At 38.4% G+C, this 26,093-nt stretch overlaps 1 protein-coding gene across 19 annotated transcripts in view; it reads left to right on the top strand.

The window, feature by feature from the left end:
• Window positions 1-26,093, top strand: part of DLG2 (discs large MAGUK scaffold protein 2) — a 2,166,992-nt gene that overhangs the window by 1,368,300 nt on the left and 772,599 nt on the right. For all 19 annotated transcript variants that reach the window (XM_034934113.3, XM_063608698.1, XM_055093779.2 and 16 more), the window contains one exon: window positions 4,071-4,124. In XM_034934113.3, coding sequence (XP_034790004.1) covers window positions 4,071-4,124 — 54 coding nt within the window. The remainder of the gene's footprint in view (window positions 1-4,070; window positions 4,125-26,093) is intronic.

The raw sequence follows: 26,093 nt of genomic DNA, 5'->3' as shown, positions 1-26,093 counted from the left end.
AGGGCAGTGTGAAGTGTGGAGAAAATACTTGGTGGGAACTACCAAAGCAAGTGGATAGTTGGTTTTTAAGACTCAGAAACAAACTAGATCAAACTAGTCATAGCCTCTCTTGACTGTAAAAGTGAACTAAGAATCAGGAGCCAGATGAGCTAAAGGAAGATTTGGAATTACCAACTGGTGAGAAGAGCACACTCATAGGCCATGCTTGGAATTCATCTATGCTCTATGTAGTCTGGGGTGGGCTGTGAAGGTCCTGGAGCAGGGCAGTGGGAGAGTCTTCAGAGAGCCTGGTGTAGCAGCACAGTGGGGTAGTGTGTCATTCAGAAGAGCCTACCGTGGCATCTCTTTGGCAGTCACACCAGGGCGTTACCAATGTCAGGTGTATGTGATATATGTTTATTTTTACACAATCTTGTTTGTTCATGCATTTTTAATGACTTTTAGAGAGGTAGGTGTTAGCAGTGGCTTCTGGATCCTTTTGGCACCAAGAAGGAATAATAAACTTTCCATATAACATAGATTCCACATAACATAGATCTTATCCTTCAAATTCTTGCCCTCTACTTCAAGTGGAGTCCATTCACAGACTCTACATCCTAGAGTTATGAAATTATTAATTATTATTTTATAAAAGCTGAATTTAGTTAAGTAATAGTAACTAAACCAAGAAAGAAAGTGATACTGGATATTGGAAAAGTAGTTACAGTCTTGGTATCATGAGATTTTGGGGTTCCAGTTCTTTAGAAGTGCTTTACAAAGCTCGTAAAGATATATTACTTTCCTTTATACCTACTTCTATACTTTATCACTACCTCTAGTCAATAAATTCTAAGTATTTCTCAGTATTCTTTGAGCTCCTTCTGTATACCCAAGTGCTGTGGAGAATTCTAGAAAAGTATACAATACTTGTCAATTTTTAGACATACAGTCTTCTTGGAAAGACTAAATTTACATTAAAAAATGAAAAATAGCAACATAAACATACAAAAGTTTTAAATGGCATTACATAGGTAATAGGCATATGTATAAAATTTATTCCCATAACACATTATTATAATCTGTAAGAAAAAAAAAGCAAAGATGGGATGAAAGCCCCAAATAAAATTAATACCTATTTATTAATCAAAGCTATACTAGAAAATATGGGGAAATACAAGAATTACCTGTGATATTCAGAGAGTTTTCAGTCTATTCTTGGATTTGAGGCACACTTTTGTGAGTCATGGAAACCAAACAGAAAGCATAGGAGAGATGTCATCAAAACTAAAAACCTTTTTAAAAATACATACTAAGGCTTCACCAGACTGTGTTCAACATCTAACCTGCAATATCCTTAGGCATCTTTTGCCTTCAGGGTGGTCTTTGCTTTGTCTAGTTCTTGTATGGTACTCTAGTATAGGGCTGACATATCACTGCCAGACTCTTGTGATAGAACCACCTAGATACTGGGATTATGAAGCAGCTTAGTGGGGAAAAATGAATTTTGAGGTCAGAAAAAACAATATTCAAATGTCAAATCTCATTTTCACTGAGCCTCATTTTCCTCATATATAACATAGAAATAGTGATAATAATGCCTCATCAGTATGGTTTTGTGGAGATTAAATGAGGATATATATGCTTATGTATATATTTAATAAATGGTAATACATACTTAATAAGCAGTAATTATTGTTATTATTGCCTTTGACATGAGCTGTTTTAGAACCACAATCTAAACAGGCCTCTTATTAGTGCAGTTGTAGCCACGAACACAGCAATGAGATCTCTGCAGTGTAAACAGTTTACAATGATGCGGGCATGAACGCGGTGGTCCAGCGGGACGTCCTCAGAAACCACAGTTTACAAGCCATCCAATAATATATCTTTACAGTAGTCTATCTTAAGAGACACTTACTACTAATAATATTTAACATTAATTCTGAAATGTACTGTTTACCAAGCACACTCAACTATATCACCTCATTTGATCTTCAACCTTTTTGGAAAGTTGTTACTACTATTCCCATTCTACACGGAAGGAAAATTAATCAGAGAGGGTTAGTGGACTTGCCCTAAGATCACACCACTAGGAAGTCACTGAGCCCCCAAATCATACAATCAGAAAGTTGCTAAACCAACCCTGAGCCCATGTCTTCTGACTGCAGACCTCATACCTTTTTCTCTTCTCTACATGCCTCTTATTATTTTTTTTAATGAGATCCAGTAAAAACTGTCTTTCTCCAGAGTCTTTATTTACCCGCAAGATACGTCCCATTGAGAATCATGAAAATATTATGACTAACTAGTTGATCCATTATATACATATGTATGCCAAGGTTATGTTTTCCATGCCCAGTGTTTTTGGTAAAGACATGAAATTTTGTTTTGTAAAACCTGCTGGATTGCTATTTGTTTTATCATTTGATTAGGATTCCACAGAATAGATTGACATTAAAAAGCTGTTAACTCTGTTAACTCCAGAGGGCACAGCTAATGAAATACCCCAAAATTTGAGCACTTTCCAAAACCACCATGTCGTATAGAAGAGTACTCTATTAATCAAGATGAAAGTATGTCCTTTATCTAAATGAAATCTGTAATTTGAGACAAAGATGAAAGATCCTTTGGAGGATAAAGCAAAAGTTGTTGTGAAAATTCTAGAAACTAAAAAGTAAAGATAGCTCTACTCAATATTCATGAAGTTAGACTGGTGATGCAAGTAGAGATTGCAATCTCTTATTTTCTAGTGATTTGCCTTGTAGCACTCCTGTATCAGTTTTACACAGATTCCCGCTAAACTTTAAAGAGAATTACTGCAAATCGTACAATTTTTTTAAAAAAAAGAAAGTTGAACATATCCAATATGATTTTCTGTCATATTTGACTGTCAATGTTCTATCTAGGGATTTCTAAGGTTTATGATTAGAGGTGCATAAATAATAAAATATGGCAGGGCATGCTTGTTCACGCCTGTATTGGGAGGCTGAGGCGGGCGAATCACGAGGTCAGGAGTTGAGACCAGCCTGGTCAGTATGGTGAAACCCCGTCTGTACTAAAAATACAAAAATTAGCTGGGCATGGTGGCACATGCCTGTAGTTCCAGCTACTCGGGAGGATGAGACAGAAGAATCGCTTGAACTGGGGAGGCAGAGGTTGCAGTGACCCGAGTTTGCACCACTGCACACTCCAGCATGGGCGACAGAGGAACACTTCATCTCAAAAAAAAAAAAAAAAAAGAAAGAAAGAAAATACAGGATAGAGCATGCATAATGTGTAAACATAGATGTTGATAAGTGAAGCCTTTTTGTATTGAATATAGCATACTCTCAAAAGGCAGTTTGAGGAGAATAACTATGAATATTGGTTTAGGTTTAATTTTGCTTCCTTGAGAGAGAAATCAAATTCCTTTAGCAAAGTCATTTCATAAAGAAATGATACAGGTCGAGTGCGGTAGCTCATGCCTATAATCCCAGCACTTTGGGAGTCCGAGGCGGGTAGATCACAAGGTCAGGAGATCAAGACCATCCTGGCCAACATGGGAAACCCCGTCTCTACTAAAAATACAATAGTTAGCCGGGTGTGGCAGTGTGTGCCTGTAGTCGTAGCTACTTGGGAGGCTGAGGCAGGAGAATTGCCTGAACCCAGGAGGCGGAGGCTGAGTGAGCCAAGATTGCACCACTGCACTCCAGCCTGGGTGACAGAGCGAGATTCTTGTCTCACAAAAAAAAAAAAAAAAAAAAAGAAAAGATACAAGTTTTAACTCTTACCCAATTTATTAGAAATCCTTGCCTTACACGTAGCAGAAATCCTCACCTCCTGCACTGTTTTGTAGAATGTAAGAGAAAATGAATGTAAATTATATGAATGCTTACTTAATTTCTTTATGTGGTAAATGTAACAAATATTTGAGTTGGGGGAAGGTACAGAAACTCTTAGTCATTTTATTTACCCCACTAACACTTGACATGGTGCCTGTAGAGGTCCTCAAGAAATGCCTGTTGAGCTCTTTGTTAAATAAGTTAACAGAAATAATCTGTCTCAGAATACACTATTCATTATTTAATTTTTTTTTCTATTTCTTTTTTCAGGCCAGTCCTGCTCCTATAATTGTCAACACAGATACTTTGGACACAATTCCTTATGTAAGTAACCTTTTCATTACTACCTTCTTTTAAAACTGTGGTAGAACTTAATTGGCTGAATTTAAATTCAATTCACATTTAGTTTCACCCAAACTAAATAATCTTATGGAATGACATGTAGTTTTGTAAATTTTCTTTTAATAATTTCTAAATCTTATCTTAGTCATCAAATATTTCCCTCTTTCATTCATGTTTTGTAAAACACAAGGGCCCATTATGAAACAAAAATAAACAACGCTGTTTAAATAGTGTTAGTTTGCTAAGTGGCTCACTGAAAAGAGACTGAATTACTCATAGACACTAGCAAACTTCTTTGGGTTTCTTATGAAAGGAATATTCAAGTCAATTTCTGTGACAGTCTGGAACCTAAAGTAAGTAATCAATAAATATTTTTATGGATTTTATTGGGCTTCTAATAAGAAGTGGACAAAAGTTTCGTGAGGGTAGAGCCTATCTATATATAATGAAAGTTATGGTTTTATAAAAGCATGGAGCATGAGATAATAGGATCAAGCAAACCAATGAAGCCTAGGATTCTGTACCTGTAACACAACCACTATGATGGCAAAAGTTCTTGAAGATAGAGTCTGGCTGGGCAGGGAAGATTGGAGACCAGCTATAGGCTACAATGTGGGTGAGTGGTTGACATTATGGAGGTCCAACAAGGCTTTGTGAGTGGGCGCTAGCTGATGAGTGGAGGATAGTGATCAAACAAGATGGGATAGCCACAGATGCATGCTAGACGGGGGATATGAAGCTGAGAAGAAGGGCTACAAGGGTAATGGACAACAACAAACAGATTCCTGGCCTTTGATTAAATGAGTAAAACACAGAAAGCACTTAGAACAGTACCTAGCACAAAGTAAGTGCTTGGTAAGTACTGGCTCTTCTCAGTTTTAGCCCACAGCCTCAAATCCCTTCAATGACCAAGCAAATCACAGAAACAAATGGAGCAGTCAGAGTGGGGCCTGTGGGGAATAGAAAGCACATGGCCATTTAAAGAGAGCAACTGCCACTTGGAATCCACTGGTGCCAGATCATTTTAAAAAATAGATGGAATTTTGTACATGTTTGCAATTTCTAAATACAGGCAACTAATTTTCAAAAGTGCAAACACTGTGTCTGCCAAACAAAGTATGTCTAGTCCATAGGCTGCCTTTTGAGAGATGTTACCTCAAATACCTCAAAGGAACTGGCGGTCCTGAGCAGGTTCTGGCGGTCCTGAGCAGGTTCTGCAATCTGGCACTCAGCCACAGGGGAGCAGAATGTCAGAACTGGAGTACAAGGTTGGGACTTGATTATAAGAATGAGGAATTAAAACTGGGACACAGGGTCAGGACAAGAATAACAGCAAGCTTGACTTAATGCTGAATCACCTGAACTACTGAACTAGGGCTTCTTAAATCTTTCTGAACAAGAATAGTTTGGGACCAGACCGGAAACAAGGTTAGGCTTACTGGAAGGAACCAAGAGACCCCAACACTGGAAAGTAAAGGGCTCTGTAGAAGCAAACAAAGCAATGTCTTAAAGGTACCTACATCCACTATTCTCTCACTCTTCCTACCTTTCTTTACTTACCAAACTTCTGTAACAGTGTATGCCTAACACTGCTGTAGGCACTTAACAAATTTTAACTCATTTAATCCTCATAACAATCCTATGAGGTAGGTACTATTAATTTCTCTATTTTTACACTTGGGAAAAAATGAGTCATAAAGAGGTCAAGTAACTGGTTCAAGGACTCACAGTAAGAGGCAGAGTCAAGAGTCAATCCAGATAGCTTGGCTGTAGAGTTAGAAGTCTTATTTAATTTCTAACATGCTGTTACCTGTGTTTCTTTCTTCCCTCCCTTGTTTTCTGCCTGTCAGCTTGGGAACATAGTTTCCTTACTTACTCCCCTGATACATGCAGATTTGGATGAGAGATAACTTGTCACAGAAGCTTCAATATATTCAGGACAGGGATCTATTTATATATGAAGGAATCCTATGTCCCAAAAAATCTCTTCACTATAGCCATTGTCAAAGCATGTAAGCAGTGCTCTCAAGAAGTAGGCCTGGAGCACAGAGAGCTGATTTTGTAAGTAAGACCACTTTCTTGTGGTGGATCTAAATTATTTCAAAGCCTCCTATTAGGGTTCTGGTGGCGTAACTGCCAGATATCCTCATGTAGAAATAATTTATCAGTAAGATCTAAGGGTCTTTTGTAGACATGTTCAATTGGTATCCCAATTGATTAGCTAGTAAAATGAGTCGCAAATAACAAATTCATCAAAATTCTTCCCATTCTTCCAAATACCAGGTTTGTATCTCACTTTGAGTCCTTCAAAAATTATTTTTAATCATCTTTTTTGTTGTTGCTGTTGAGACAGAGTCTTGCTCTATCACCCAGGCTGGAGTACAAATGGCTGGAGCCTGATCTTGGCTCACTGCAACCTCTGCCTCCCAGGTTCAAGTGACTCTCTTGCCTCAGCCTCCCGAGTAGCTGGGACTACAGGAGTGCACCACCATGCCCGGCTAATTTTTTTTTGTTTTTTGTATTTTTTAGTAGAGACGAGTTTTTGCCATGTTGGCCAGGCTGATCTTGAACTTCTGATATCAGTGATCTGCCCACCTCGGCCTCCCAAAGTGCTGGGATTATGGGTGTAAGCCACTATTCCTGGCCTAATCAACTTTTTCATACTTAATGTAACCCACTTTGTGCTTCCTTAAGGGTAAGGATCTTTATAGTGGTTTGTGAGGAGCTTGATATGATGAAAGTGGCCCAATTATCATGGTAGTATGTTCTTAAGTAATTTATTTAATCTCTATGCACCTAAATTAACCTATTAGAGAGGACTTATAATACCTGCCTCAGAGATTTTCTTAGCTTCTGGTTGATAGCAGCTAAAGTATTTATCATTTTTTTGAAAAAAAAATAAACACTTATGAGGTAAAACATGCTAAATTCTAGGAGAATGGTAAATATGAATACCTTCCCTGATGTAGAAAAAACATGAATACATTATGTATTGAAAATGGCAGATTTAGCGCATACTCATTAATGTGGATAAGCTTTGGTTCTTGGCAGAGTCCCAGCTCTCCCCTTTGTTCCTGACTCACTGGGTAACCTTGAACAAATTACTGTTCCTTTCACAGTCTATTTTCTCATTCCCCAGTGTTCTATACTTTGTTTTCCTCTTTTCTTCCTCATGTTCTAGTTGTTCACATAATTTCAGCTCTATTTAATGAAAAAACGATTTCAGAGTTCCCTAGGGCATTTTAGTCATGTTGCGTAAGAACATTTCCTTCTTAAAGATATTATCAGAATGCCAAGCTTTAACATATATTAAAGTCTTTCTAAAAAATAATTTCATTGCAAGTAAATGTATTAATTTTGCTAATTAGCAAATTTGATTTTTGATAGAAATGGTTCTTGTGAAAATGGTTCCTTGGCACAAATGCAAATGACAATTGAATAGCTACAGGAAATTTCTAGGGCCAAAGGGAATTTTTATGTAAGTGTCAAACAAAAGTACAAAATGTATTTAAAGAGACTTCTTTTTATTAAGGAAGGTAAGTTAAGAGACATTAGAGCTTGCATTAATGAAGGGGTCACTGAGGTTCTTACATGAAAATGCCTTAAGTAAGCTCTGTCTTATATGAGGTCATGATATATTAGGGTTGGGTATGACCTTAAATGTGACATAGTCTAGCTTCTCATGCAAAGCAGGAATCCCTATATGAAAATTAAAATCACCCAAGCAGAAACAAGGAAAGATATTTTTCCACTTCAATACTCTCTAGTTTCTATTTTTTGCTCAATATTTTTATTCTTCCCCATTACATGTTGAATATTGTTTCATGCCAGGTACTGAAAGTACTTTGTTCTTCGGGAGCTCAGAGTGATTAGAGCCTGCTTGTGAATCCAGTTCCCTGAAGGTTGACTCAGTCAAATAATAATGCTTTACTCTCTGGTACTCTGCAACCAACTGACATTGCGCTCTCCTCTCCTTTCAGCAGACACTTTAGAGTTCAATATTGAACAGCACCCTAACAAATAGTATTCTTTATGCTTTAGAAAATAAAATTAGAGAGATTCTAGAATGCTTTTTTATTTTGCTCTAACCTTCTCTAATATTCTTTTTATATTTTGGTAATATTCTGACCTCTTTGATAGAAATGCACTGTTGAGAGAGGTATACTTGAGAATCATGAGTTTTCCATCTTGTTAAATAACTTGGAGTTCAATGAACACAAACCTTTCATTTTAAAGATATGGATTTTCTATCTCAACTAGTAAATGGTAGTGCTTGATCTACCATTTACTGTTACCTCATGTAATTGCCAATTTTTGGTGTGTAACCACAACCAAAAAAAAATCAGCGGCAATAAGCATTTTTTTCTTCTCTATCAGTTAGCTAGGACAGCTGCTTCAGGCTGCAGAATACAGTAGTCTCACCTTATCCATGGATGACACATTCCAAATCTCCTGGTGGATGCCTGAAGCTGCAGATAATGCCAAATCCTATATACATGAATTTTCCATCTTAACTATCAGGCACTGTGGCCATAACTTTTGCAGTTTGGGGTGCCACAGCAAAACTAACATGATTATATTTTTCCTTCTTCACAATATCATGGATGAAAGATTCATTTTTACTATAGATCTTAGCAACTTCATCATACAATGCTGTCTCTTTTCTTTTTTCTTAAGTCAGGAATTTTCATGTTTTCCCTTAAAGGAAACACTTTAGGGCTTCTCTTAAGCATATCTGAATTGTCAGCATCACTATTCTTGTGCTTTGGGGCCATTATTAAGTAAAATAAGAGTTACTTGAACACAGAAACTACTATACCAGGATAGTCAATTTGATCACCCAGACAGCTACTAAGTGAATAAAGGGCAGGTAACATCTGCAGCACAGATACCCTAAACAAAGAAATGACTCACATCCTGGAAGAGATGGAGTGGGACAGTGAGAGATTTCATCATACTACTCAGAATAGAAAGCAATTTGCAACTTATGAATTGTTTATTTCTGGAATTCTCCATTTAATATTTTCAGACAATGGTTGACTGTAGATAACTGAAACTGCAGAATGTGAAACCACGAATAAGTGGGTGAGTGGGGTGCCATTGTACCAGGTTGGCTGGGGCATCTCTGCTTCAGAAGTTTCATTCTGGGGACCAGGAGGTGGGACAGTAGCTATCCAGGGTATGTTTTCATATTGTGATAGTCAATGGACAAGAAATCAAGCCCGTGACACAAACACAGTTAAAGCTTCTGCTCACCTTACTTCCACCAACACCCAATTGGCCAGAATGAGTCATGTTGCCAAGCTCGAATTAGGGGAAGAGTGAGTATTTGCTAAACAATAAACTAGTACATCAGGGCCTTAAATAAAGGGCTAAGAATCTGTGTATGTCCCTTTATGAGAATAAAAAATAAAAACAAAGCAGATATAAAAGAAAAAATCTTGTACTTTATATTGTAGGTCAATGGCACTAAACAAAGTGTCAGAGGGACCTGGTTCAACTGATAGGGAGAGTGAATGTGTAGATTATTGTATGTTGTCTAAGGGCAAACACTGAGAAGTAAAAGAAACATCTAGCAAGTATTGGCAGTACAATGCCTTTACTTTCCTATAAGACACTTTGTTGCTGAAACTTTGTTTCTAGAGGTAGAAATAATAGTGGAGACAAGGGAGAAGTTTCAGGTCTCTTGCTTGGAAAACCCTCGTAGGAAAGTAAGGGAGAGAGAAAAGTAGAAGAAAAAGAGAACATAAATAAGAGTTAGGTTATGAAGAATATGAGTGGGTCCTTAGTAGTATATCCCCCATTGGATTTGGCTGCCAAGAAAGTTATTTATGTAAAAGTTATTTGTGGACAATTATAATATCATATAATATCAAAAACATTTTTATAGAGTGCTTTCAATGTGAAAAGGCCATTGGATGCAAACAAAGCTATGATTCTGGGGCCAAGGACAAGAGAGTGAACTAAAGGGAAAAAAATGAACCAAAAAAAGGCTGAACACATGAGTGTCAGTGACAAGAAAAAGGATACTATGGGTTCAGCGACATAGAGACACAATTGAATTAGCAATGAGCTTCATTCAGGAGCCAGAGAATGGGTTTGTGTCTAAGAGATGTTTTAAGTAACATTTAAATGGCACTGCTGATTGATACTAACATCAGGAAGCTGAGGACAAGAGCTCTCTGAGAAGGAAGTTGCCATATTACAGAAGTGAGGTGACCAAGCACTTGTTGTAGGTCTGTACATTTAGACATTAATTTATTTGAGTGTAAATAACATATTCTTATGGTTTAGGCTATGATTCACTTTTGATTGGACCATTTTCCATAATTGCCTCTGATGGGAAAGAAAGGAGAAATATGTGTGTTCCTTTGAACCATCCTGGCAGTGATTAATAATGGTATGATATTTTGGAAGAATTTGCTGATTTTAGTACATTTATCTTTCAACAAACATGTTTTCTTCTTTTTGTGGTTTTTCCCATGGACATTGTTAAAACTATATTGTTAATGTTTTCATCTATTGGGAATGCAGTTCCAAATTTTAAAATCCTTACTTACCAGGAAACAGCTTTATTTTGTCTCAACTACTCCTATGAAGCAATAGGAATTTAGCAATAGAGGCAAAGCTATCAATATTTGCTCTGGTGTCAAACCTAGCCAATCTAGATTCATTTCTCAGCTGCCACAATCAGCAGAATCCCTACTCTTAACTGCTTGTTGCTTTGCTTTATAAGCAAGAGGTGGGCTCACGCCTGTAATCCCAGCACTTTGGGAGGCCGAGGCGGGTGGATCACCTGAGGTCAGGAGTTTGAGACTAGCCTGGCCGACATGCCGAAACCCTGTCTCTACTAAAAATAGAAAAAATTACCCAGGTGTGGTGGCGGGCACCTGTAATCCCAGCTGCTTGGGAGGCTGAGACAAGAGAATCACTTGAACCCGGGAGGCGGAGGTTGCAATGAGCTGAGATTGTGCCACTGCACAATCTCTGTTTTGTTCCTTTACTACATGTTTTGGCCTGCAGTTGAGATAGCTACCATTTTCTAACTCTTTTACTTTAAACATATACACATCTATAAGGAAAGAGCTCTATTTAATTCAACAAATTGAACACACTATGAACAACTACCATGTTGTCCTACTTTCTAGACCTGTGCTTTCCAAAAAAGTAGTTATAAGTCACATATGGTTATTTAAATTTAATTAAAATAAAATAATACAAAATTACAAATTCTTTCCTCAGTTGCACTAGCCACATTTCAAGTGCTTAGTAGCCAGTAGGGCTAATGGGTATTGTATTAAACAATGCAGATATGGAATTGTCCATTATTCCAGAAAGTTCTATCAGACAGAGCTGTTGTAGGCAATACATAATAAGAAAGAAATAGAAGAGATAAGGGAGCTAATTTGTTATCAAGAAATGATTATACTCTAGGTTCTTTATATGTGAGAGTGTATATATATATATATATAGAGAGAGAGAGAGAGAGAGAGAACCTAATTAATCATCAAAACTATCCTTCCAATTTTTGTGTGTTGGTTTAATTTCCTCCTTTTTTAAGTTGACTATTTTCAAATCTTCTAAATCGTCAGCACTCTCCAGGAATTGTGGGATATGCTCACATGGAGACATGATCCCTGTTCTCATGGCTCTTAAAAGCTTAACTTTGAAGACTCTTAAACATGATACACATGGAGGCAAATGTCAGCAATTACTGAAAGCTTTCTTAAAAGTTCAGTGATTCATCATTTTCTTATTGTAAAATTATAAAATTCCTATTTTGGCCAGGCGCGGTGGCTCACGCCTGTAATCCTAGCATTATGGGAGGCCGAGGTGGGCAAATTACCTGAGGTTAGAAGTTCGAGACCAGCCTGGCCAACATGGTGAAACCGTATCTCTAATAAAAATACAAAAATTAGCCGGGCACAGTGGCAGGCACCTGTAATCCCAGCTACTTGGGAGGCTGAGGCAGGAGAATCAGTTGAACCTGGGAGGCAGCAGTTGCAGTGAGCCGAGATCATGCCATTGCACTCCAGCCTGGGTGACAGAGCAAGACTCCATTTAAAAAAAAAAAAAAAAAAAAAGTTCTATTTAGATTGGGATGATTTTTTAAAAGCCAAGTCAAAACAAAAACAAAAACAAAACAAAAAACCAACAGAAGACCTGACCTACTTACCATTCACAAACTAATTCACTTTTTTTGCCTTGCATTACCCTTGCAGAGGGCAGTTTGTTGACTACTATACTCATAGCTTCTCATTTACTGGGAAGCCCTTACTTAGGCTTGTCATTTTGGACTTAGAGCCAACGGGAAAATAAAACGGTTGTCCAAGTGAAGAATGTGACTGTTATGTGAAAGTAGCAATATTGGCCCGTCTTTCTTAGAGGGGTTCCCCTAAAAGCCTTACCTACCTGGACAGAGAAACCACTCTTGTTCCAAGAAGTGTAACCTAGCAGAGCACTTTTAAGAACAAGGGGGAAATAATCCTGAAAAATATTTGTGTAGCTTCTCAAGCATAAAGCTGCTCAAGGTGCAGTCTGTGAACTGGCAGCGTCAGGTCTCACAGGTCAGGTTGTTAGAATCGTGGGATCTCCAGCTCCTCCCCAAAGCTATAGAATCAGAATCTCTGAGAGTGGAACCAAAAAATTTGTTCTTAAAAGTACCTCAGGTGATTCTTAGGATTGCTGAAGTTTGAGAGATGCTGCTCTACAATTTACAAGAGATTTTTAAAAGCTAGTGGGAGACCTTAAGCAGCTCTAGTTGCTAAACTGAAGTGGAAGTGAAAGTAGGAAATACTGCATACAGGAAGGACAAAATAAACATATCTAAGGCACAATGATAAGACATTTAGCATGAATCTGAATGAGTGTTTAATCCTGGTGGGTTTTTTTTTTTTCTTCTTTTGAATCACTTGGGACCTTTAAACACATTGTTTCCTAGTCTAATGAATAGACATGTTAATGAAAATGGATAATGCATGGTGAAAAGCACATGTTGTTAAACACGCCTTGCTTATCTCTGCCTGGCTTATTCTTACATATCCTAAAGGGTTCAGCTTAAATAATGCTTCTTCTAGGAAAGTGAGATTCAGGGTAGAGTTCCTCTTAGGAGCTTCCCCGAAGGCTCTTCTTCCTCTCAAAGTAGTTATCACACTGAATTGCAGCTATTTCATTAATAGTTGATCTTTCTCTCTAGAATGTAAACTTCATGAAGCACAAAGAAAATATTGCTTTATCTTTCCCACAGTTATACCTCAAAAACCCTGCACATTTTTACTGACTGGTGGAAGGCAGGCAGACAGGCAGGAAGGGAAGAAACTACAATAATAAGCCATCCTATTTCAAGGAATCAGAGAAAGGGAGAATTTTGTCTAGCTCTTAAAGAATAAAAAGACATTTCTAGGCAAAGTAGGTAAAAGGCATTCCAAGAAGAGGGAAGTGCAAGTACAAAGGTCAGAGTTCAGGCAACTCACATGTCCTGAGTTTCATCCATATGGAGCACAGAGCAATAGCATAATATGAGGTTGGGTTGAGTCTGATTGTGAAGGCCTTTTTTGCTTGATATCGGCTTTGGACTTTAACATGTAGGCATTGCTGGTAGCATTATCTTCTCATATATTTAGGAAATTATGACATCTGATTTTATCACTCTATTTCTAGGTCTTAATTTTTATCTGCTATATTGTAGGTGCCCTGAAATATATTTTGAATAAAGCCAAAGACTTAATAGTGATCACCTAAGAACAACTGACACAAACTCCTCTTTAGCCTTTTCTACATTTTCCTATATCCTTACCTTTGTTCACCCTGTTCAATTAGTCCACAATGCCTTTTCCTCCATTCCCATCTTTTAGATCTCAATAAACTGCCACCACCATCAGGAAGCCTCCATCAATCCCTCCAGGTCATATTAATGTCTCCTTCCTCCTTGATTCCATAGTATTTCAATCATGGGAGATTGTTATTTTAGTAGAAAGAGAATGGAGTCTGGGCTCTTTTGATTCAACCATATACCAGCTGGATAACTAAAAAAATTAACTTCTCTGACCCTTTTCCCTCAGCTGTAAGGAGAGACAATAAAAACTACCTTGCATAATGTATTCTTTAGGAGACAGGTTCAGTTACATATAACAGAGACCAAAATAATGACGTGTTTGCAAGATAGGAATGTATTTCTTTCATATATGACAGTCCCTAGGTTAGCTGTCCAGAGCTAGAATGTCTATGCTGCTCCACAAGGTCTTAAAAGGACCCAAGTACCTTTTATTTTCTTTTTTACCACCCTTGGGGGTTGCCCTTGCACACGTAGTCCAAGAGGCCTACCACCATGCTGACGTGCTAAATAGCAGGTTAAAAGAAGTACAGAGATGGACATTGTTCGTCCCTTTAAAGCAATGTCTGAAAAGTTGTAAACATGATTTTTCCCTCATACCTCAAAGATTAGGCACAAAGCCATTCCTAGATGCAAAGGGAGACTGAGCCATATAACCTTTATTCTGAGATGCCCTGGGCTCAGATAAAAGTGAGGGATCCCATTATTATGGGAGAAAAGGGTAATGAACATTGGGGAGAAGCAGCGGTTTCTACCACACAACATGTTAGTAGTATTCTTCAATGTCGGAAGCTTCTGCCCAGGGGATGCTGAAGCAGATCCATCAAGTGCTAGCCTTTATAGTTTTTCATCATTTCTAATTTCAACATTTTATATATAAAACACTGTGTTGTTGCAATTGTATCAGTATACTATATCTATACAGACTAGCACATATCGGGGAGCACGCTTGCAAACATTTTACTGGTAGGAACACTAAAAAATTTTCAGAAACCACTGGTTGTAAGCATTGGAGATAATATTTAGACATTGCTTGGCTCATAATAGATGTTCAACAAATGATGGCCATTGGCCATTGTTACAGTCCTAAATTAGTATTTACCATATTCCTCTCTATTTATTAATAGTTCTTAGTACTTGATATTCATCAGATACAATTGTGCTTTACTTATCTTTAAATTCCAGGCTGGGCATGGTGACTCATGCCTGTAATCCCAGCACTTTGGGAGGCCGAGGTGGGAGGATCACCTGAGGTCAGGGAGTTCAAGAGCAGCCTGGCCAAAATGGTGAAACCCTGTCTCTGGTAAAAATACAAAAATTAGCTAGCTGTAGTGATGCCTGCTTTTAATCTCAGCTACTCCGGAGGCTGATGCACGAGAATCACTTGAACCCAGAAGGTTGAGGTTGCAGTGAGCCGAGATCACACCCCTACACTCCAGCCTGGTTGACAGACACTTGGTCTCAAATAATAATAATAATAATAATGATAAAATAAATAAATTCCATAAATAGCCATAGTCCATGCATGTAGTGGGATTTCAATAAAAGTTTTTTTCAATGTTACACTCAATTGTTTATTTGAATTTGACTGTTTTAATAGAGTGAATTTTTATTTGAAAAGTAATTCATCAGGTAAATATGTGTGTTTTAATTTAATCTACATGATCATGTGGATCAATGTGCATGTGACCACCTAAAAGTGGGCCGCCCAATTTATTGGCTCTTTGTAGTTTAACTTGCTCATAGATAAGCACTCTTTTCAAAGTGTGGTCCTTTACAAATGCTTTTTTCTTTCTCAAATATATATTTGAAAGAAAATGTAGGCAGTCATAGATGATGACAGGGAAGACAGTGGCTAGTTGAGTGAAAAGAAAGAGGAAGAGTGACAGTTGAGTAAAAATCAAGGAGAGGAAATGAGACTGGAGTAATAAAGAGAAACGGCTTAACATTTTTATGTTACTTTCCTCAATTGTAACAGTGTAATATTTGGATTGAGCTAAAAACTCTATTTCAAAAAAAAAAAAAAGCAAATACTAAAACATATTTCTGGGGCCCCAGGAACTTTATGTGATGCTTAGGGTAATTTATAATTTCATCTCTCCCTTGTTAAATCTTGCTTGGCTTTTTTTTTTTTTTTTTTTCTTTTTCTTTTTTGAGACAGGGTCTCACTCTGTTGCCTAGGCCAGAGTGCAGTGGTGCCATCAGGGCTCACTGTAGCCTGGACCTCCTGGGCTCAAACAATCCTTTCATCTCAGTTCAGCCTCACAAGTAGCTGGGACTACAGGCGTGTGCCACCACATCCAGGTAATTTTTGTATTTTTCATAGACATAGAGTTTTGCCATGTTGCCCAGGCTGGTCTTGAATTCCCAGGCTCAAGCAATCCGTACACCTCGGCCTCTCAAAGTATTGGAATGACAGGTGTAAGCCTCCATGCCTGGCCTTGCTGGGCTTTTAAATTGACTTTTTGACACTGATATTTTTTAGGGGCCAGTTCTTGAGGGATAACGATAGGTATTTTTCTCTGTGAAATCAGACAGCTACCTTGCAGCTACCTTGTTTCAGTGACTGACTTCCCTCTAGTGTCTTTCTTTTTCTTTTCTTTTCTTTCTTTTTTTTAGGCAGAGTCTTGCCCTGTCGCCCGGGCTGGAGTGCAGTGGTGTGATCTCTCGGCTCACTGCAACCTCTGCCTCCCGGGTTCAAGCGATTCTCTTGCCTCAGCCTCCTGAGTAGCTGGGATTACAGGTGCCCCACCACCACACCCGGCTAATTTTTTCTCTTTCTTTTTAGTAAAGACAGGGTTTCACTGTGTTGGCCAGGCTGGTCTTGAACGCTTGACCTCGTGATCCACCTGCTTCAGCCTCCCAAAGTGCTGGGATTATAGGCATAAGCCACCATGCCCGGCTGTGTCTTTCCTTTTCTAAGTGTATCATATCTCAGCCCTAAATTACTTCCCCTCAGTTGTCACTTGGAAGTTCCAAGTTTGTTTAAATACACGAAGAGCTGGATGAACTTTGATGAACTTTACTTTTGGTGACAAAGTATAGTTTCCTCTTCATGAACAGCATTAATGGAAATGCATTTTGATTATCCTAATTTCTACCAAGTGCCCTAAATGATGTTTTGCCCCCAAGTATTTTATTTTGGAAACTCAGTAGCATAAAACTCAAACATTACCAATCTAATGAGCTGTCACATGAAGAAAAAGTAGTAATGAAATAACAAATTCAGATAGGTCAAATGGCATGCTGAGAGGAACGAATAAACAATAGCGCATTATAATCAGTATCTCTTTAAAGACAATCTCAGGAAATTTTCGTGGTTTTCTTGTTTTTAAAGCAAATTGCTAATACTTTTGCTGATGTCTCAAAGCAGTGGCTCTCAACCTTGCCCCCACATTGTAATTGCTTCCCGCTTCAAAAATACTGATGCTGGGCTGGGCACAGTGGCTCACACCTGTAATCCCAGGACTTTGGGAGGCCAAGGCAGGCGAATCACGAGGTCAGGAGATGGAGACCATCGTGGACAACACAGTGAAACCCCGTCTCTACTAAAAATACAAAAAATTAGCCGGGGGTGGTGGCACGTGCCTGTAGTCTCAGCTACTCAGGAGGCTGAGGCAGGGGAATCGCTGGAACCCGGGAGGCGGAGGTTGCAGTGAGCCGAGATGATGCCGCTGCACACTAGCCTGAGTGACAGAGTGAGACTCCATCTCAAAAAAAAAAAAAAAAAAAAAAAAAAAAAACAAAAAAAACATACTGATGCTTCAACCCCAGGAATAAAGATTCCTGTTTAATGGGTCTGAGTCTGGGTATAAGAATTGGGATGTTAAAAAATCTCTCCAAGTGATAAATAACTGAATAACTAAGTTAAAGCATCTAGTTCTTCTAACCTTCTAACCTACTATGATTCTGGGAAGGCCTTCCAACAGAAATGGGTGGGTGGGTTAGTGTGCTTATTATATAGGCAATAAACTGAGCTGCCACCTGTTAACTTGGTAACAGACACAGCTACTGCTAAGAAAGCTAGCTAGCTATGCAAGGCACATGCCCTCAGGCTCAGACTTGATCAAGTTAACGAAACACCCCTCCAAGGGTTGTTCTGCTGACACATGTCACCATTTATGAGTTGTAATTGGGTTTATTAAAAAGGGAGTCATGGCCTGTGCTTTAGCAGTTTGGCCTAAGGGCCCCCAAAAATACTGAGAGAAGAAATTTGCAAGCCAAACTACAGCTGAAAACTAGACTGGGGTTGACCTTGAGGTAGGTTATTGTAGAACCTGAGGCTCAATGCAAGAAAAAAATCAAATATCAAAACCCTGCCCAAGTCCACCAGAAGCTTTCTCTGACAACCAACCTCACTGATATTTCCCTGTCTTTGAATGTCTATTGCACATACTTTAAGAAGGACAATGGCCAAAAGTTTATTTAACTCAGGTTTATTCGATGGCAGTTTGATTTAATAAATTTATGCTTTGATAGTGAAATTATCTGGATTCTTTAAAATGGAATGTTATTTTGGTATGGCCAAGGGCACAGACTTGGCATCTAAGAGAACTAACTCTCTCTTTTGTGAACTTGAGGAAATTACTTAAGCTCTCTGAGCCTTAGTTGTTTTTTTTTTTTTTAATAAAATAGAGAAAGGTGGAAATATCTCACAGTACAGATATGAAAATGATCTGAACAATGTCATTGTAGGAATAAAAATAGCTATTACTGAACCATACTCTAGGCACTATTAAAATTTTGTACATATGTTAATTTATTCAATCTTCACAGTAACCATACAAAGTATATTATTGTTACCTCTATAGGTAAGAAATTGTAGGCAAAGAGATTAATAACTTATCCAAGGTCACACAGCAGATAGTAAGGGGCTTGTAATAAGAATAGCATTATACTACCCTGCCTCTCGGTAGTTGTAATAAAAGTTAATTTGCTAAATTATTTAACAGACTGAAGGAGACACTTAAAAGCAACTAAGGTCCAGCACAGTGTTGTTGAACACTTCATTAATAAAAGGTTGAAGAGCTACAAAGAGAAACACATTGTTCGAGATTGTGGTTGACAGGAAATTTGCGAGTATACATGTTGTGAAAGTTTAAAGTCAAGCTGGGAAGAGATTTTTTTTTTTTAAGACAGGTTCTCCCTCTGTCACCTAGACTAGAGTACAGTGGTGCTATCATGTCTCACTGCAACCTGAAGCTCCTGGGCTCAAGTGATCCTTCTGCCTTAGGCTCTCAAAGTGCTGAGAAGAGATCTTTAAAATGCAGTTAGTGTCATCAAAAAGGGTCAAACTCTGTAAAGTATTTGAAGAGATTTATTCTGAATCAAATATGAAACCTACGGCCCTTGATACAGCTCCAGGAGACCCTGAGAACATGTGCCCAAGATGGTCAGGCTACAGTTTGGTTTTATACATTTTATGGAGACATAAGATATCAATCAATACATTTGTTTGTTCAGTCCATTGGTTCAGTCCAAAAAAGTGGAACAACTTGAAGAGATTAGGGGGTGGGCTTTCAGTTGGTAGGTGGATTCAAAGATTTTCTGATTGGCATTGGTTGAAAGAGTTTATCTAAAGACCTGGAATGAATAGAAGGGAGTGCCTGGGTTAAGGTAAGAGGTTGTGGAGACCAAGGTTCTTATTAGGCAGGTGAAGCTTCCAGGCCGCAGGCTTCACAGCGAATAATAGATTGTAAATGTTTCTTATCAGGCTTTAAAAGGTGCCAGACTCTTAGTTAATTCTCTCTTGGATCATGAAAAAGGCCTGGAAAGGGGAGGGGATTTTCTACAGAATGTAGATTTTCCCCATAAGAGAAAACTTTGCGTGGCCATTTCAAATTATGTCAAATAAATATATTTTGGGGTAAGATGCTTTAATTTCTTTCAGGGCCTGCTATCTGTCATGTTGGTATTTTATTACTCTAAATAGTCAGCTTTGTCAGTCGTCTACTGTAATGTTAATGCTGGTCAGCTGTGCCTGAATTCCAACGGGAGGAGGAGGAGGGTTTAATGAAGCATGTCCAACCACCCATTCCCATCATGGCCTGAACTAGTGTTTTGGGTTTACTTTAGAATGCACTTGGCTTGGAGGAGGGGTCCATTTGGTTGGTTGGGGGGCTTAGAATTTTATTTTTGGTTTACATTAGTGATGTCACTTTGTCTAATAAATAATAATTAGAAATTGAGAGTGATCTGGGACACATGGGGTGAAAGTCCTGAACCAACGCACTTTCGTTAGCAGTGGTGAATCCATACGGTTCTGCAGCAACCTCAATTCTTGCCTTCTCAGAAGAAAGAATTCAACTGATGGGCAGAAGGCAGAAGGAGGGACCAAGGCAAGTTTTACAGCAGGAGTGAAAGTTTATTAAAAAGCTTTAGAGTGGGAATGAAAGGAAATACACTTGGAGGCTGGCCAAGTGGGCAATTTGAGAGATCACGTGCACGGCTTGATCTTTTGACTTGGGGTTTTATATGTTGTTGGCATCCTTTCAGGGTCTTGCATCTCTTCCCCCATGATTCTTCCCTCGGGGTGGGCTGTCCACATGTGCAGTGGCCTGTCAGCAGTTGGGAGGGGAGCAGGTGCTGCATGTGAGGCATTCTTCCCTTACCAGCCCAATGTCCCTAGAAGGTCCTATGCCAGTTAAAATGCCATTTTGCCTCTTAATGTGTATCTTTGAGCCCACTCTGCCAGCTCCTAAGATCTTGTCAGGAAGCTGCTGATCACCAGTTTCAGGTTTTTGCTATTTATTGGGAAGCTGCCTTTCCCTGACACTGGTGAAACGGCCTTGTTGTCTGGAGTAACAACTGAGATTTACTGTCTCACAGATGACAAGGATGCAGACGCACAAAAAGTGAGATTGAGAGTGGAAGTTTAATAGGCGAAAGAAAGAGAATAGCTCTTTCCTGCAGAAAGGGGTTCCAGAAAAGTGGGTTGCTGGATCTATGGTGAAATGCATTGGGGTTCACAGATGAGCTGGTGAGGAGGCAGTGTCTGATTTACATAGGGTGCAAAAAACTGGTTAGACCAGGTGTGCCATTTGCACAGGGGATGAATTTTTTGTAGGCTCCACCCTAATCTTTTATCATGCAGGCAGGTTCTCTGCCTGAGCTATGCCATGTTACCCATTTCTTTGTTCCTGTACATGTGGTAGCAAAGAAAGGGAAGATGGAGCATCCATGTTGGACATGCCTGGCCCCCAGCTAGCCCTTTTCTATTGGCACAGCTGCCAGCATTCCCCTGTGCAAGCTTCCAGCTTGCTTATTTATGTTTTCAGCTTGATTTTTCAGGCTGCTCTTTATTAGGAGAAAAATAATTTCTTGGGCTGCTTTTTGCTAGAAGGGAAGCTCTGCCAAGGACTCTTTGCCCTCACTATCTGCCTAAACAATTTCTTTCTACCTCCTGTATCACTGACTGTGACCAATTATTATTTTAGAGTAGCGGTTAACTACCTGACCATCACCTGATGGTTACCTGACATTTCTAGTAGTAGGGGTTGAGGCTAGGGAGGAGGTCTCTCCTGCCCTGCTCATGTCTGACTAGCTACCTACTATAACACTTTCATCCGTGTTACTTTAATTAGTTCTCAAAATTGTGGAGGAAGCTATCGTTTTTTAGCTAAGGAAACTGAAAGGTGCTTTGAGGTTGTGAAGTTTCCAAGTTCATATCATTTTGTAATGGCAAATTGGACTTGTGCTCAGGCCCTCTGATTCCTCCCACCTAAATGGTTATTTTCTGTTGGGCAGGTCTTTATGGGCATTGCTGGAACTAAGCTTCCTTGTCATTCATCAGATGGGGGAGCTCTCCTATATCATGGCCTTGATCTCTTCAATATTTTATTCTTATTTATAAACTCTCTTTTAGTTCAGACTAGTATAGCAGAATACTGAAGACTGGGTGGCTTAAATAACATAAATTTATTTCTTATCATGCTGACTGGGAAGTCTGAGATCAGGGTGCCAGCATGGTTTGGTTCTGGTGAGGCCTGTCTTGCTGGTTTGCAGATAACCATCCTTCTGCTGTGTCCTCACATAGAGAAGAGCAGAGAGTGGGAAGCAAGCTCTTTCCTTCATCTTCTTCTAAGAACTCTAATCCCATAATGAGGGCTCCACCTCATAACCTAATGGTCTCCCATTGTCCCCATCTGAACATTATGTTGGGAATTAGGATTTCAGTACATGAATTTTAGGGGGGTAAAATTTTAGGGTGATTCAGTCCATAGAAATCTCTGAATTTCAAACAACTCCAAGGTAATTTGATTAACTCATGTAATAAAAGTTCTTGAATGCCTACTTGTGCCAGGTACTGTTACCTAGGTTTACTGTAAGCAAGACATAATTTCCACTCTTGTGGAAATTATGAGCTTTCATTCTTGTCAAAGTAGGTAACAAACAAAAAGGAAGCTATAAAATAGTAAGCGCTCTGAAAAAAATGAAGCAAAGTGCTTTGAGGTGAGGGAAATGCAGTGGCTTCTTTAGAAAGATAGTATGGCAAAGATCTCTTGGAGAAGGTGATACGAGAATTGTAACCTGAATACAAGAGAAATCCTACTGCGCACAGATCCTTGTGTTGCAGTTTTTCTTTTATATATATATTTTTCCTTATTTCACATAGTCTGGCTTTCGTTTCTATGTTGTTTGTTTCTCTTCCTTCCCCATCTTGGTGGTAAATTACCTCACTATCAACTCAACTCACATTACATTTCTGGGAGTCTTTCTGTCCTGGTGTGTATGTGATCAGCAATCCTTACATAGTATGTTTGCTAAATGTGTCCTGTCTCTGTCCTATCTTCTTCTTCATTGTCAAGACCCTTGGTCTACTACTCTCCTGGACTCCCTCATTTGCCTCTGAACTTGTCTCTCTGATTTTGATTTTCCTTCCTCCTGTCCACATAGCTCTCTGAGTTCTTATTCCAGAAAACTACCTATGGTCCCATCTTTTAACTACCTGAAAGTTTTCAGTGGTCTTGCATTGACTCATAAAATATAAACTCACTAGTATGATATTTCAGAGTTTTTACTGGTGCCTTATCTTCCTCCATTCCTTTCACACAATATTCCCTATGATTCCACTACACAGTTCTCCCAGTTTCCTGAATACACTGTATTCTTGATGATTTCCATGAACACAATAGCCCTTCTTTAATGCCCAATCTCTTATTTTGTACCTGATAATCTCCTACCCATCCTTCAGCATCTACTTCAAAAGCCAATCATTCTTGAAGCACTTCCCCATTGCTGTAGTTGTATCACTGAGAATTAGGATCAGTGGCATACAACTCCCAAAATAAGAGTGACAAAATCAGTGAGAAAAAATGATTTTTTCCCCTTCATGTAAATGAAGTTGTAAGCTAGACAACCCATGGCTTGTAAGGTGCTCCATAGTTAAGATCCAGCATCATTCTATTTAACTCTTCTAACATCATAGCTTGAGGCTCCCTTTTGCTAGGTTACCTAATGGTTCAAATAGCTGCTGTAGCGCCAACCATTATATTACATTTCAGGAAGTAAGAAGGGACAATAAGAAGGTTGTGCTCTTCACCTTTAAGGACACTTCCAGAAGTTACCCAGAAGAATCAATTCATCCATTTGTTGAAGACAATCCCGTGTCTATACCTAGCTGAGAGACGCTAGTGTGTTTAATTTTTTTAGCAGGGTAACAATTTCTAATGAGAAGAAGACAATAAATATTCTGAGGTAGTTAATTGTCTTTGCTACATTCTCTGAACAGTATTATTAGTATCCTTCATGAAGAAGTTTATTCTTTTTATTCTTCAAGTTCTCGTGTTTCCACTATAACCAATACTTGCTATAGAAGATACTCATGTTGTCTTTATGATTTGGACCTTGCCTTGTCTCCACTGTTAATTTCCAGTGCATATCCTATCTAAGGTTTCCTGTTCGTCTCACTGTTTCACACTTTTGTGAAATTGCATAATTTTTTTTCTTTAACTGGAAAGCTCTTATTTCACTCCCACCTCTACTTTATGAGCTCTTTCCTTATTCATCCGCTTTCCATATGGAGTTGATCATGTATTCAGTTTTGTGCTCACATATCTTTCCCCTAAGTAGACCATAAGCTCCTTGAACATACTGTGTCTTATGTATTTAAAAATTCCCAGCACTTAGAACCAGGAAAAAAAATCACAGCTACTCAATGCATTCTTGAATAAATTAATAAAATGTACAACTAAGGTACATATTCATTTATTTTATACTTTTACAAACATTTATTTATTACTGGCATAACAAATATCATGCGGCAAGCTAGATGCTGAGAAATAGCAGCAAACAAGATCAACATTGCCCCTCCCTCATGGAGTTTAAATTCATGTTGAGGGAGAGAGATAATAAACAACAGATAATTATAGTTGTGAGAGAGAATAATAACAGAGCAGGAAGAAAACAAACTACTAATGATGCTGTGGGGCTCCTAGTAGGTTATATCTTAGTTATTTTGTAAACATATTTAGTTCTTCTTTCTTAATGAAAAAGATAGATGAAGAAGTTTACTGTTCTATCATGACAGGCTCCTGCCTTTGTGTATGGCTACCACCAAAAAAATTGTAAATTACCTTCTTTAAGTTCATTGGCTTGAAAAATTATAACTTGCAAAGCTTCACATGTGGAGATTTATGTGATTGTTGACATTAATGCCTTAAAATAAATTATTGTGCTGAATTAAACATGATTAAAATTCTGGGATATTCATCTCTCTTGACTAGCTTAAATGTTTATAATGAGAAAACTTCACTTAATCATAAAAATCATTTATATTTATTGAGTGCTTACTCAGTACTGGGTACTGTTTTACATGCTTTACATGTGTTAATTAATTTGATCCTCACAACCACCATTATAGTTTGATATTGATCTTATCCTCATTTGATGATTTAAAAAATGATACAAGAAAAAGTTAACTAATGTGGCCAAGGTCAAGTAGTTGGTAAGAGGAGGAGCCAGTACTCAAACCCAAGCAGTGACTGTGCTCTAAACCCTTACTACTTGAGATAGGGGTCTTCAAACCAGTGGCATTAGCATCACTTGGGAGCTTGTAAAAATGTAGGATCTGAGGCCCAACCCAGACCTTCTGAATCTGCATTTTAACAAGATCCCTGCATTTTAACAAGATACCACATAAGTGCTCACTCAGAGAGTCTGCTTTCCATTTCTCTTATTCTATATCACAACGCTACATCAATTCTGGGAATCTGCCCACTTATTGAGATTTAATTAAAATATTAGTCAGAAATATTGACCCTGTTGACCTCTGTTTCTGTAAACCACTTGGGTTACGTGGATCAAGAGAAATATGGTATCATCGCTTCATTAAAGTAGTTAAACCATGATATTGGAAAAAATTTGGAAGCAGGAGGTTAGATGCCAAAGCAAGAAGAACATTTTAAATCCTCCATTGATTTTCTTTCTCTGTGTTCGCTCTTTTTTATTACAGGGATACCTGCCAGCATCATTTTCTTCTTTTTCTGGTTTATAACTTTTCCATTAAAAAGTAATTTGAAAGACAATATGGCCAAAGAATTTTATCTGGACCTTTCTTACAGGACTTTATCATTTTGTCTCTCAGTTATTTGAGTGCTTACCAGGATATAATTATAATTCCCAGCATCTATAGAGTACATATGATATAGCAGGAACTGTGCCAAGTGGTTTTTTTCCTTAGATAATTTATTTGATCCTCACCACAGCTTTTTAATGGAGATATGATTATGGACCTCATTCAAGGAATGAGAAAGCTGAGGCCCAGAATGTTTAAAACTATACCCAAGGCTCCCAGTTTAGGCACACTGAAGCTAAAGTTGAAGCCGGGCAACATCAATACAGAGCCCACCAGCTTTACCAATGTACTACACTGGCCTGCCATGATTTCATTACAAGCATTGGGCTGAAATTAGCATAAGTAGTAGTAGGGTAGTCCTTTAAATTTTTTTTCTGGATTCTAAAACACAGTTATTATCTTATCTGTGTTTATGAATTTTGATTTTGGTCTCTCAAAATTATGCTTTGTTAAAATGATAAATGTTTCCAGCATTTTAATGTTCAAACAACCCACTTTTCTTTCATGTATCATGTCACATCCGAATGTGCCGACTTTATTTAGA

Source organism: Pan paniscus, chromosome 9, assembly GCF_029289425.2.
Source record: "Pan paniscus chromosome 9, NHGRI_mPanPan1-v2.0_pri, whole genome shotgun sequence".
Classification (NCBI taxonomy): domain Eukaryota; kingdom Metazoa; phylum Chordata; class Mammalia; order Primates; family Hominidae; genus Pan; species Pan paniscus.
The sequence above is the reverse complement of the archived record's forward strand: the minus strand, read 5'-3'. Positions and strand labels throughout refer to the sequence as shown.